General features: G+C 36.1%; 1 protein-coding gene across 1 annotated transcript in view; it reads left to right on the top strand.

The window, feature by feature from the left end:
* The first annotated feature begins 2,092 nt into the window (after window positions 1-2,092).
* LOC127526694 (serine/threonine-protein phosphatase 6 regulatory ankyrin repeat subunit C-like) overlaps window positions 2,093-15,232 on the top strand; it is a 183,124-nt gene continuing 169,984 nt past the window's right edge. Inside the window, exons 1-3 of the mRNA XM_051922866.1 lie at window positions 2,093-2,216; window positions 7,740-7,839; window positions 11,486-11,606. Coding sequence (XP_051778826.1) covers window positions 11,587-11,606 — 20 coding nt within the window. The 5' untranslated portion in view covers window positions 2,093-2,216; window positions 7,740-7,839; window positions 11,486-11,586. The remainder of the gene's footprint in view (window positions 2,217-7,739; window positions 7,840-11,485; window positions 11,607-15,232) is intronic.

Here is a 15,232-nt window from a genome sequence, read left to right as displayed (position 1 = left end):
CGTCATCCTTAGGGTCAAAGGCAACACATCTGCATTCACTTTCTTCATCTCTGAGAGTTTATCCAAGCCAGGATCGTTCTCAAGGCTTACTTGGAGTCACATTCCCAGGCTAGTGGATTTAAGTAGAGGAGCACATCTCATAAGTTCTGGTCTTTAGGTGCTTGATCATGTCTCTTTCTCTCTCTCTTGCTCAAACACACACCCACCCACACTGAAGCACTGCATCTCTGGATGGATCTGCCCATTTTGACATCACCCCTCCCTCCCATGTATGTGTGGCCCCATTTAAATTTTCATGCCAACATACTACTGACTTCATTTATAATTTCAAATTAATCCAGCGAGTTTCACTTTCCCAAAATGAAAAAAATTGGGATCAGACAATGAATGAATCACTGAATGACTGATTTATTGAATGAATAAGTGACTTATCTGTACATTTTCATCATAGCTGTCAAAACCTCTTTTCAGTGATGCATGTAAACTATTGCTGATAACAGATTTTTCTTTAGTTTATACAATATACAGTAATTCATATTTTTATGAAACTTAATTTTTAGATATTTTTATAATTAATAACTTTTACTAAAAATATTTTTGTAATAGATATTTTGTTGATAATATACACAGAAACCTAATGTTTAATTCTTATACACAATATAGTGTCATGGAATTATTTTTTCCCACATTATTTTCCAGGTTTCTGTATCAGTTGTTTCCTGGCAGTATTAAACAATGGAAATCATTATTCTTCAATACAATAAAAGGAAAAGACTACAGTGTAATAAAGAATATGGTTCTGTTTTTCAAAGAAGTGAACAATGAAGTTATTTGTTCCAAAGATCCAGTCACTGGAAATACCGCTCTTCACTTGGCCTGTCAAACTGGACATTTTGTATGTTCTGCTAAGAGATAAGCCACTTTTAGTGTAATAATTTGTTTTCCTTTGTGTGCTTATTTTATACGGAAAAGATTGTAATGCTTACTGTTGTAATGCTTTAAACCAAATACCAGTGTTGTCTGGAACAGAGAAAAGATGGCTACAGAATGCTGTCCATAATACACTTATTCCAGTCATCTTCTGTCCAATGTCTGTGTTGTTAATAATAATTAATAATAATTATTTACATTTATATAGCAATTTTCTCACTATTCAAAGTGCTGTCCACACAAGGAGGACACAGGAAGCGAACCCACAATCTCCTTGCAGTGCTACCACTGCGCCACCTGCGTGTTTTGTCCATTTTAAACATACAGTATCTTTTTATTTGCCAGTTTCAGTTATGGCTTTTTCTTTGAAACTTTTTATTTTCCAGTTTCAGATATGGCTTTTTCTTTGAAACTTCACCTTAAGGCCAACATCCCAGAATTATCTTTTTACTGATAACACTGGTACTTGGTGTGTATTTAAGGATGAAGCCATCTGAGCACCTGAAAGGCATTGTCCTTCTTCTCTCAGACATTAATATATACCTTTGTATATACTGACATATTTCTTGAAAAAACAGTTTCATTTTGGCCATTTTTGAACCTAGAACTGAACTTTATAAATGCTAATATCTTGCAACCCAAATGAACAAAATCAGCAGTACTAATGCAATTACAAAGGTTTCTCTAAAAACCAATGAGCATTTAAACATTACTAATTAATGATAAGCTAAAGGAGTTTACCATTAGGACACTGAAGGAATGGCAGCTAAAAATGGGGCTTTGCAATCTTATGTAAATAATAAATTAGTCATTAGAAACACTGCTAATATATTGGTTGTATTTTTAAATCAATTTAATAGTATCTTGATAAAAATAATTCTTCTCAAAAACATGAAAATTTTTGGGTGAGTCTAATCCTTTGACTGGCAGAAGTTTACTATTAGGTTACTGAAGGAATGGCTGCTGAAAATGGGGTTTTGCATTCTTATATGAATAATAAATTAAAAATCTGCAATTTCAAGCGATAATAGTCATTAGAATCACTGCTAATATCTTAGTTGTATTTTTAAATAGTATCTTGATACAAGTAATTCTATAAAAAGCATGAAAATTTCTGGATGAGTCTAAACTTTTAACTGGTAGTGCATATATATGTTTTTTACTTCTTTATTCAGGACACAGTATTACTACTTCTGGAGAAAGGAGTTCCTGTTGATGTAAAGAATGATCGAGGATTCCCACCCTTCTTTTTTGCAGCAGAGGGACAGCACCACAGAGTTTGCCAGGTGATATGGTCGATTTGAATTCATATTTTATACTTTAATAGAACGATATATAATTTATACTTTAAACAATATGTGCTCTGTAAATAGCATCCAGACATTTCCATAACTGGTTTCACTTTAAAACAATATATAACAAACTTGGTTCAACTTCTTAAAACAAATGTAGCAGCAGTTAAGTGTCAGCACGGGAAGGCAGTTACAAAAATAACAGAAATATGTCAAATATCTTGTCTTATTGCTATTTTTCTGTTAATTTGAGCTGCGTCCAACTGTCTTAGTTCAGAGAACAGCTATAAAGGCTGGGTGGCAGTGCTGACTGGAAGTTAAATGTTAAATGACTGCAATGGAACAGCCAGCACCAGCATGTGATAGCTGATAATTTTATCATCATATTTTTATTAGTTGTTTAAAAAAATCAGTTCAATAAACAATGTTCTCTTTCTAGAAAATTCTAGCATGTTCTTCATTATGTAAAAAATCTGGGGCCTCATGTATAAATAGTGCGTACGCACAAAAATGTTACGTATGCCCGTTTCCACGCTCACATCAACAACAACAACAACAACAACATTTATTTATATAGCACATTTTCATACAAAAAGTAGCTCAAAGTGCTTTACATAATGAAGAAAAGAAGAATAAAAGACAAATAAGAAATTAAAATAAGACAACCTTAGTTAACATAAAAAGGAGTAAGGTCCGATGGCCAGGGTGGACAGAAAAAAACAAAAAAAAACTCCAGAAGGCTGGAGAAAAAAAATAAAAATCTGTAGGGGTTCCAGGCCACGAGACCGCCCAGTCCCCTTTGGCATTCTACCTAACATAAATGAAATAGTCCTCTTTGTAGTTAGGGTTCTCACAGAGTCACTTTATGCTGATGGTTATACAGACTTCTGGCTTTTAATCCATCCATCATTGTTGGAACATCATGGTGCTTTGGGTAGATGGTGGTGGCACAAGCCACCACCAATAGGACACCGGAAAAGGAAACAGAAGAGAGAGTAGGGGTTAGTACAAATTTTGAATGAATAGTTATTATAATGAATTGGATATACAGAGTGTCAGGATTAAATTACAGTGAAGTTATGAGAAGGCCATGTTAAAATAATGTGTTTTCAGTAGTTTTTTAAAGTGCTCCACTGTATTAGCCTGGCGAATTCCTACTGGCAGGCTATTCCAGATTTTAGGTGCATAACAGCAGAAGGCCGCCTCACCACTTCTTTTAAGTTTTGCTCTTGGAATTCTAAGGAGACACTCAGTTGAGGATCTGAGGTTGCGATTTGGAATATAAGGTGTCAGACATTCCGATATATAAGACGGGGCGAGATTATTTAAAGCTTTATAAACCATAAGCAGAATTTTAAAGTCAATTCTGAATGACACAGGTAACCAGTGTAGTGACATCAAAACTGGAGAAATGTGTTCGGAATTTTCTTTTCCTGGTAAGGATTCTAGCAGCTGCATTCTGCACTAACTGCAAACGATTGATGTCTTTTTTGGGTAGTCCTGAGAGGAGTGCATTACAGTAATCTAGCCGACTAAAGACAAACGCATGAACTAATTTCTCTGCATCTTTCGATGATATAAGAGGTCTAACTTTTGCTATGTTCCTTAGGTGAAAAAATGCTGTCCTAGTGATTTTATTAATATAATCACGATGTATAAAAACTTGGCGTAAAGCCACGCACATTTTCACAGCAACTCAATCCTTGGCGTACGCAAGTTCTCTACTCGGTTTTGTAAACTGGCGGAACCCAGCATCAAAGCAGTGCTTTTGTTCCAGTGTGGTTTCCCTTTCATTTTTAGATCCACATCCCTGACACGGCTTTATCAAATACACTGAAATTAACCGCATATTGTTTATTAGTTTAATGCATCTGATTGTAATTAACCTGTAACAATATAATGGTCCATGGAATAGCCAAACTATTCCAAATATCATATCTGCTTTAGTGTTGTTACTCTCACTGCACCTTCTTCTTCTTCTTCATTCACCTGCTCCCGTTAGGGGTTGCCACAGTGGATCATTTTTTTCATATTACTCTCTCTGCACCACTCAGAGTATTTATATCACTGTATCTGAGTGTGGTATCACAGCGCTACAGCAGCTGATTGGAAAGAGAATTATCGTGATACAGCATCTAGTACACACTGCCTCAGCTATGCTGTCTATTGAACTGCTCCCATACGGCAAAAGCTTCAGAGCCTTTCCAGTACCTCACGGTTCAGAAACAGTTTTATCCCAAGAACTATAAATGTAATAAATCAGTCCATCAAGTGCTCCTTGTAGAACTGTTTGTACATATAAGTACAATTACCTCACTGTAAACTTACGATACAGTTATAATATTGCACAACCTGAGCCACTTTAGTGCGTATTTACATATGATGACGATATCATTTTGAGATGAAATGCAGCAACATATGTTTATTACATTATACAGATAAAATGTTAACATCATGTAAATAATCTATATTGTTAATAATTAAACATGTGAGGACATGGTGTCGCAGTGCTAGCAACAAGCAGGTGCCCCGTTCAGGGATTGTTGGAGCTGTTGCGACACTGGAAGGAAAGATGGACAGAATAATTAAACATGTACTATGAACATATTTCAATGTTCCTTAAAAGTTTTGAAGAATTGGCGTTCTAATCTTACAGATGGCTTAAACGTCTATTACAGAGCTGATTGTGTGACGATTAGGTACTTGGAGAAAGAAAAGGAAGGACAGGAATTGGGGGTTAGTACGTTTGAAAGAGACAGTACTGCTGCAATAAATTATTTCATTGAAGGTTGTGCACGGCACAGCAAACATCTTGTGGGAAGCAGGAACAATCTGTGGACGAGGCTCCAGCTCATCACTATCACTGCGCCACCGTGTTCCAATGTTTAATAAAATGCTTTAATTCCTATCATCATGAAAATGATATCAAGTATACATCTCAGTATTTAAATTATTCAGAGAGCTGTAATATCACGAATGTAATGGATTCTGTGTCCTGTCAGAGGAAGAGAAAGGCCATTTAAGAAGCACATAGTAATTCACACACATAGAGCACATAGAAGAACAAATTACAAAACAAAGCATTTAATGTATTACTTTAGTTACGATGGTATTTGAGAAACTAGTAAAATTAAACGATTTTAAGATGAAGTTTATGATGTTCTACTTTAATGACAAAATAAACTACGTGATTAAAGTGAAAATTTCAAGATTAAAGTTGACATTTCAAGCTTTTTTCCACCTGTGTCCCTATTTTTTTTTCTTTTCTCTGTACACTAATAAGCTTTCATATGACACTCAGACAGTGGGCTACGACTCGCCTTTTCACTGTGACTTTGATATCTGACAGCTTCTTTTTTATTTCGGGCAACTTTGTGAATTTTGGCTTTCAAGTTTCTCTGACACTCTATGTCACTTGATCAACTTCTTTTTGTTGTTTATACCACTGTTTAAACCAACAAATAGTACTTTTTCCTTGCCTCCACTTGGTATTCACTGAAATTCTTCTATTCCCCCCATGCTTTTGCCATCGTCTTTTCACAGAATGCTGAGCTTAAGGGCTATTTATATTGACTTGCATATTCAAAGAGGCGTAATTCTGGGAGGAGTTGGGGAGTGGCAGCATGCGCGTGCATGTGCGCTACTTTTCACGCTGCGCAGGATTTATGTACTGGAAGTGCATGGAAGTTGGCGTACGCACAGATTTATGCATCTGGATTTTTCTGTGCGTATGCACATTTCTGCTTTTGTGCGTACACCAAGTTTTAGTGTGAGTTCTACGCACGGTGTTATGCATGAGGCCCCTGGTTTCTGTAATCAGTTTTGTTTTACTGCAATTTGTCTGTTTGGATGATTTCATTCGAAATGTGCTAATCTTACTGCTTAAACTTTATACTTAATATAAATTATTCTCATATAGTGCATGACATAAAATAAATAGCTTTTCATTGTACAAATGAAATACCTTTATATGTATTGTGCTGTGTGGGAGGCCTCGTGACAGCCTTCTGTACCCAGAAAACTACCTAAAATGCCATGTTTGTTAAGATAAATAAGTGAAATGAGGCATGAACACAGGGAGTAGCAAAATTCAACTAATGCACAAGGAGAAAAAATATAATCTTCTGTCCTCGTGGGTCTAATTAAACATTTCTTGAATTTGCCTCAATGGTGGTGTGGTTTTCCTGCTTTCTCACTAAATTATGACTCCAAAGCTTAATCAATAACCAGCAAGAATGTCTTTAATTTCATGGCAAAGGCTTACATACAGAACCCTAGAATTGTAACTGTGAGACAGGCAAATAGGCATGTCGATCAAATGGCCAAATATGCTTATAGTGCAAAGATATAGGAGAAACAAAGATTTATTGCAAGAAAATCTAACACTGTAATTTGTTATAATTATTTCTTTATTTTTTTTAAGTATAAAATTGACAAGAGTTTGCTCCAGCTGCTGGTTCTTAAAGAAAATTGTAACACAGTAATTTGTTATAATTATTTCTTTATTTTTTTAAGTAAAAAATTGACAAGAGTTTGCTCCAGCTGCTGGTGCTTAAAGAAAAATGGCATCAATATGTCACCATTTGACACACATACAAAGCACCACCACAGCAGGGATGCATCCTAGACACAAAATGCAACTCACACAATGACATAATTAATAAAGAAACAACAAATTAAAAAATTAATACAAAATATGTACAAAGCCAGATGTGGAAAAGTGTTGTATAACAAAGCAAAATAAACTAAACTTGCGGAAGATTCTAAGACCTCCTTTCTTACAGTTCTTCCCTTCTCTTTTCCTCTATGCATAGAACCTTGTTTTTTTTCCCCTATCACGTTTTTGCCCCACTCTTCTTCAGACTCTTTTCTTTCTCCTTGTTTTGGGGATGACTGTGCTGGCAACATTTTGATTTGGTAACTGTACTGTTAAAGTAGATTTACAAATCTCTTAAACCTTCGGCCATCAACATTGGAATAGCTATACTTGGCTTTCTGTAGTCCAAAAGTGAGGCAATCACATTCACTTGACTGAATAGGCCAAATATTTTGTTACTCTATCAGGCAATCTGTGTAAATTCAGTCTTTACAATAATTTAAAGTATATATATTTACAAAGGTGCCACAGTAGCTTGTACTGCTGCCTTATAGAGTCTTGGGTTGTGAGTTCCAGCATAGAATCTGTCTTTGTGAAATCTGTGTTGGTCTTTTTGAATCTGTGTAATTGTTTTCTTTTTTAAGATCAAAGATATATACAGTAGGTTAACTGGCAGCCCTAAATTGGCCTGTTGTGAATTAATTTGGGTGGGATTAATGCCTGTGATGGTCTGGTGCCTTGGAAGTGCCCTAGCCCGGTTGGGTTTTGCCACGGATGAATCTTGCTTTCTGAATAGCCACTGACCTCTTGTGACCCTGGTATGGGTACTTTAAACTGCTTTAATGAAAGATAAAGTAATTTATAGTATAGATGAATACTTGTATAATTTGTTGATTTATCTTTTACTATTCTTTTTCCAGCTGCTTATTGAATGGGGATTTTATATACATAATAAAGATTTTAAAAATGTCAGCTATCTCTCTCTTCTTCAGAGCAAAAAACTTCAGGAATATTTGGAAGGTAAAATATATTTCTTTTGATTTAAAAAAAACACAGAAAATACCTTTACTACAATTGGTCAGATTCACCAAATTAACATGACTGTCACCAGTAGTAAAATGTTTTTTTTTTTAAATTACAATTAACGGTTTATTATTAAATGCAAATATAAATTAAACATAGCATAAATAATTGAATTAAAAGATTTTATGTACTGTGGTTTTTTTTTTTTTTTCTCAAGTATAGTTTTTATCTTTCTGTCTTAGTTTTGAATCTTCTTCTTAACTACAGGGTCATGAGAGGCTGGAAACTTAGCTCAACCTAGCTAACTATCCTAATCTGCACTTATCCAGTTAGTATACTGATATATAAGACATTTTACTTATGGACAGAATTGTGATTAAAAAAATGTTTTTAAATACTATCACTACTTTTATCGAGTGTGAAACTTTTTACAAAACTATTTAAAACTAACTTTATGTTGTTTAAGTTTGGAATCCTTTAATATATGCACTTTTAAGCTCTTCAGAGGAAAGAAACAACCACACAAAATGTGATTTTATGGCCTCTTGCTTTAAATGCTGTATATATTTTGATGAAGCTTAAGTTGCCCTTATCAGCCTGATTTTTTTCTGTTATGTTTTATTAAGGAGGTATAAGGTGCTATTTTTGTGAAATGTATAACTGTTTGATTTTCATATACATTGTACGTTTGTTGTATGACAGTTCAAGTTAGTCTGTTTTTTGTAATCACTAGCTCCTGTAACATAGTGCAAAATCACACTCCAGTATCCATCCTGAGTATGTTCAGTGTTTATGCTCACAAACAGTTAATCCTCTATTTAAATAATGTACTTGTAAATGTGGAATAATGTTGCAGTCCTCTAGAGTCCAACCAGGATGAGCATTAAAGCAGCTTTTTTTATAATAATGTATAAAAAAGGAGAAAATACAGAATAAAAGAATTGAGGAAAAATGCAACACCTCTATGTAAATAGATGCACCCCAAAATTAGAAAATGGGGAGTCATTGTTTTGCCACTGTTACACAAACAGTACTAGCACTCATAATTACAGTCTTGTATTTCCCATGATGGTTTGTGAAGACAGCATGCCATTACAGAGCTGTAGCAGCTGTGAGACTTGCCCGGACACCACCAGTCGGAGACCACATCTTTATACAAAATGCACATTTATTCACAGTCCTCCTTAAGACACAACACTTTCCCGCACAGCACACTGTGCTTCTTGCACCAATCACCTTAAATTCGGGCCTCTCTCTCACTGTCCGTGGGCTACCTGTCCTCTCTCTCCAGGAGCTTCGTCCTGCTTCTGCTCCAGACTCCAGCTCTCCGATTGGAGGAAGGCGGCCCCTTTTATCTTTACCCAGATGAGCTCCAGGTGATCTGCCTGATGTCACTTCCTGGTGTGGCAGAAGCGTCAGGAGAACACCCGGAAGCACTCAGGGTGGCCCTGGAAGGATCAACATCCATGGGTGTGGCGGAAGTAAATATGTCCCGGGCTCCATGAGGTTCGGGGCGCCCCCTGGCGGTGGATACTGGCCCCAACGGGCTTGAGGCTCCCTGCTCCCCTTCCGTGGGCCTCTTCTAATCCAGGGCGGTTGCCCCCCTCATGGCCCGGAGGACGAATACGTCACATCCCGGTCCCTCCAGGCGTCCCGGCCGGGTCTGACCCCCAGCCTCGTATGACACAGCCAATGTTGAATAGGATAAACCCCTCTCTGCCCCCAACCCCATTATATATCACTTATATAATACAATTCAATACAATTTATTTTTATATAGCCCAAAATCACACAAGAAGTGCCGCAATGGGCTTTAACAGGCCCTGCCTTTTGACAGCCTCCCAACCTTGACTCTTTAAGAAGACAAGGAAAAACTCCCAAAAAAACCCTAGTAGGGAAAAAATGGAAGAAACCTTGGGAAAGGCAGTTGAAAAAGAGACCCCTTTCCAAGTAGGTTGAGCGTGCAGTGGTTGTCACAAAGAAGGGAGTAAATACAATACAATACACAGAACAGAACACAAGTAATCCTAAATGCAATATAATAGTAAAATAAAATTATTACAAATACAGAGCAGAATTTAACAGTAGATGATATCACTTAATATGATTTGGATTTATTTAGAGTCCAGGAGACCTCAGCCATCAAGCTGTCTCCCTCCCCCTATTGGCCATTCCACAGATGAGATGGCACTGGGCCAGCCAATCAGATGAAGGGATCCCTCTGCCCGACTATTTCTGCAATTCTCCATCCGAATTCTGCTCCTAATAATGGGCTACAAATTAGCGGAAAACGTTTGAGTACATTTACACACAGAACGCGCATGCTGAAGGGAAACTGGAAATATATCAGTGTATTTGTATGTTATAGGTCTTTTTGTATGAACTTGTATGTGACCTGTATAAAATATGTAAGCCTACCTCTTTAATAATGTTACCCGGAGAGCTGTGCATGTCATGCAAACAGGAAGGAGTTTATAATCAACATGCTTTAGTGTTGCTCTTATTTGATAGCAGTGGCAGTGAATAAGCAAAATCACCAGAGGGAATAAAAAACTACTTTTCAAGATATGTGAGTACCTGCTGTAGAATCTGTGGGCAGCAAGCCTTAGTGAATTCATATTTCCTGTCTGCAAGAAATTTTTACTGTTCTGATATGTAATTCTATTAATTTGTATCTCAAGAATACATGGTGGGGCATTGGCTAGCACAGCTGCCTCGCAGCTCAGGTCACATTTTTGGCCATAATAATTGGTCCAGAATAGTTGACAGACATTTCCCTAGCTGTCAGGGACAGTTAAAAGACCACTGCACCATTATCATCTTTGCAAAACTAGTTTTTGCTTCCTCATTGACTTCAATGCATTTTGCTGAGTTTGCTGAACTCGAGGCAAAGCAGATTCAGGGGGGTTCATTCTTTACAAGCTATGGAACATCACTAAACCACTAGCCATGCTAGACAACAGGGCTAATTGTGAACAACTAAATGTGCAAAGTTGTCAAGTCTGTGCTAGCTAGTATCTGAATTCAATGTTTTAAATGAATTGTTATTATCAACTGTACTATTACTGTATCTACATATCAGATCAGAGCTTTAAAGAGCTCCTTAAATGACATGCATGAGAAAGAACAAAAACAGGCTCCATTCGATTTTTGGCTATTCCAGCTTAATTTTATTTTTTTAAGTTATAGGCATATTTTTTAAGACACCATGTGTTTTTTATAACATTTAAAAATTTTAACATGTTAAATCATTACATTGCTATCATTTCAGTTTCAGTTCAATAAAAACCTAATTTAAATCTAGTATTTGAATGGTATTTTGACCTGACCTGCAGTACTTTTTTAGTTTTGTTAATGTAAATGTTCAGATGAGTGTTTTTAATTTTTATTCAGAAATATTTGTTAAGTAACTTTTCATTTACTGTATTCACCTCTGTACATATCTGGAACTGAAAAAGTGTTTCTGAGCTCTGTGCTAAAAGCAGTATATTTACTGTGTGAACTCTCATACAGCTTCATACCTAGAAGGTTCTGATTATCTCCTCCACTTCAGAAGTAACTGACAGCACTGTTAGAAACATGATTGAATCACTAAATGCAAATCAAATGTTTTCACAAACATTTTCTCTTCTCTCTGAAACAGGATATTCTGAATTTTGGTCAATTGCAGTTCCTAGAATTGTGCATGGAAACACTGAAATTTTGCATCATCTAATAAATAAATACCAGGAAGGAGTTGAATGGATGGCTAGTTTAAAAAGCAGGTAAGTTTCAGACTTTCAGTATCTCACGGTATAAAATCAGTTAGCCTTAAGCTCAATTCATAATGTTTTAATTTACCCTATTTTATTTGTAATACTATGTTATTGCTGTGTTTCTCACAAACATGAATGATTGTCCTGGCAAATTATGGAGGTAATCCTTGACAAGTCTTCAGCTAAAATTTGTGTATATTACTATTTCTAGGCGCACATTACAAGGTGATTGTGGGCCAGATTCAACACTTCCGAAAATCACAAAAAGTATTCAGTTTTAAGGCAGGTCTATAATGATTATCTTCCCAGAACATCCTCTTTAGCTCTCCAATTTACTAACAAACCCAACAGCACCACCCTAATTGGAAATTGCAAATATTAAATATGTTCAACATTTACAACTCCAGTCCTGTAGCATAGGGAGTTTATATGCAATGCAATGTAAAAGATGACTGCACATCAACTCATTCCATTTGTAATGAACTCTCATCAGTACACAGCAGGACTTCTTTGGCTTTGGCACAGAACTCTGAGTAAGGTTTGATGAAACAAAGATCATGACAAAACTGCAGCATTTCAATAGGAATGTGGAAATCTTGAAACCTCTCTGCAAAGTTCTCTATGATATTTTAAGAAGGTTTGTTATGATAGGTGAATTGTATGCACATGTTGATGTGGTCAAGAATACTTGGAGCTGTGTCAAGTGCTGCAACTTTGTTGCCATTTGGTTAGATGTTAAAATCTCCAGCTTTGTCTTGAGTGCAGTAAGGTGCTTCTTCAAGTCATCAGCAGACTTCTCATGCCTCTGTAAGTTTAGGTTTGGTGAATTCAGGTGTTTGAAAATTTTACACAGAAAACAGACAACTACCAAGAGTTGTGGTGTCCTTTTGTGTTTACAGTCTCCTAAGAAAGACACAATTACCTTGTGGATTTCACAGAAATGATTCATAGCCTCCAAAAGCTTTTCCCAAAAATTATTGGCAAGACGTTCCTCTCTACAAAGAGCTGATATGTCGGAGAGGGGCATCTTTCTAATGGAGGAAGCTTTATGTAACTTTTTTGTCACCAGTCACCTCATCTACAATATCTAGCATGCAGTGCTGCGATTGTGGATTGTTTCTATTCAGTACAACAGTGATCAAGGATATTACGGCTCCATTGCAAAGATGTGAACAACAACAACAACAACATTTATTTATATAGCACATTTTCATACAAAAAGTAGCTCAAAGTGCTTTACATAATGAAGAAAAGAAAAATAAAAGACAAAGTAAGAAATTAAAATACGACAACATTAGTTAACATAGAAAAGGAGTAAGGTCCGATGGCCAGGGTGGACAGAAAAAACCAAAAAAAACTCCAGAAGGCTGGAGAAAAAAAAAAAATCTGTAGGGGTTCCAGGCCACGAGACCGCCCAGTCCCCTCTGGGCATTCTACCTAATATAAATGAAATAGTCCTCTTTGTAGTTAGGGTTCTCATGGAAGGACTTGATGCTGATGGTAATACAGACTTCTGGCTTTTAATCCATCCATCAGTGTTGGAACATCATGATGCTTTCGGTAGAGGGTGGTGGCGGAAGCCACCACCAACAGGACACCGGAAAAGGAAACAGAAGAGAGAGTAGGGGTTAGTACAGATTTTGAATGAATAGTTATTATAATGAATTGGATATACAGAGTATCAGGATTAAATTACAGTGAAGTTATGAGAAGGCCATGTTAAAATAATGTGTTTTCAGCAGTTTTTTAAAGTGCTCCACTGTATTAGCCTGGCGAATAACAGTAACTGCACCTACATTCCCCACTCCTCTGATCCACTGCAGAAAATTAGTCATGCCTCATTGCATTGCACTGTTTCATCACAGACACATTTTTAGTGCACAATAAACACGCTGGCTTAACACTTGTAGTGCTTTGTAAAGTGAACAAATGGTTGTCATTCCAGTCTAGCTTGAACTGATGGTTTTTCACTTTAGAAAGGGACATGTTAAATTAGCTATTGTTCATTAGTTCATTACACAGATTTTAAAAACTGCTAGCACAAATTCTATTTGTAAGATTCAATGACTGCCAATCAAGTAGCACATTTTTTTATACCGGGATCAGGGTGGGTATTGTCATTTTGCAGCCAGTAATGAACAACTAAAGTGCAAATTGTATTTTTTTTTCTTTACTAAAATCAAAGGAAGTCTGTTCAGTGAATACATCTGTTGCTGCTGCACAATTTATGTTTGCTGATTTGCTTGTACAGTTAGACTTCAGAAGAATATTGTTACTTATTGACTGGTGGACACACGTGGGTCATTGACAAAAACTTTAAAGTCTGGATTTGGCCTGTGGGCTGCTAGTTGAATAGATGTGGTATTCTGTGTTACCAGGCGACTCAGTAAAAACTTTGCTGGATCTTTTTTTGGTTCTGTTAGAAAGTGACCTATTCATACAGTTCAAGTTTTGGGTCTTCCACTATGTTTATTGTCTTCAGCTTGCCTACTTTTTCAAACTTCTTTATGACAGCCTGAACACCACATCTTGAAAGTCCGGTTTGGTATGGTATTGTTCATCGACTATATAGCTTTGTTAATACAAAAGTATGATTTTATGTCTGTTGAAGTATGCTATCTTTGCAATTTTCAAAACTTTTGAGACAGCATAGTATTTGTAACTACTAACCAGTATACTTAATTATATCTAAATTGCACAACTAGCACACTTGACTCGCTAAGGCTAATGCCTCTGCTAATGCCTACCATTAATTTAAATCATATGTGATGTTGGTGGAATTTAACAAACACATGGAATGAGTGAGATGCTTTCATGAGAGGTTTGGGAAATAAACCTGTGTTGTTTTTGCCATCTCACAAGATATCAATAGTTGTTGGAAACCATAAGAAATTCATCATATGTTTTATTGTATCTGTATTAATTTGTATTCATTTTAATGTTATGTAGTGATTTTACAAGCAAATCTGATTGAAATAATCTTGCCACATTTTAGTGTCTTCTGCAAGACACTAAAGGTTGGCATGTATACAAGAAATTGTAATACCAATAAAATCAGGAGATTGAACATTCTTTACTCAGACCCTTTAAACAAAAGGTGTTTGTTTTTGTTAAAGCTAATGCTTTAATTAGAAAGCAGCCTCTTCTTTAATCGATTTTATCTTTTTATTAGACAGCTTGTTCCGTCTCTGTCTGCATTTTGAGAAATTACCAGTAGTGTTGGTTTTACTCTGTAAATAGCCATAGGTTTAAAGGATTGTGGTTTTAAGTAACCCCATTTTTGTTGAATTTCAGTGCACTGAGTACTGAACTGCATCCTTTCAAAAGCTACTGCTTATCAGTAATGTGCAATTAAAAAAGGTAGCTAGCATCTAAATTGAATGTTTGTGTGTATATGTTCATCATTAAAAAGGTTGCAATTAAAAAACAATTAAAAAAGAAGTAGGAGAAAGACAGAGGGATAGTGGTCCACATCAGTTTATAAAACACATACCCTCAGAAATTTTAAACCTCCTCCATAATGAATTCGTGCAACTGTGACGTTTTTATGTCACGTTTTTGTTACGCTTTAAATCAGGCTTATTTTAAAACCTACATATATATGTTTGGTATCATTCTTTTCAGAATTTATCAAA

Source organism: Erpetoichthys calabaricus, chromosome 1, assembly GCF_900747795.2.
Source record: "Erpetoichthys calabaricus chromosome 1, fErpCal1.3, whole genome shotgun sequence".
Lineage (NCBI taxonomy): Eukaryota > Metazoa > Chordata > Cladistia > Polypteriformes > Polypteridae > Erpetoichthys > Erpetoichthys calabaricus.
Note: the sequence above shows the minus strand (reverse complement) of the source record. Positions and strands in the feature narration are given on the sequence as shown.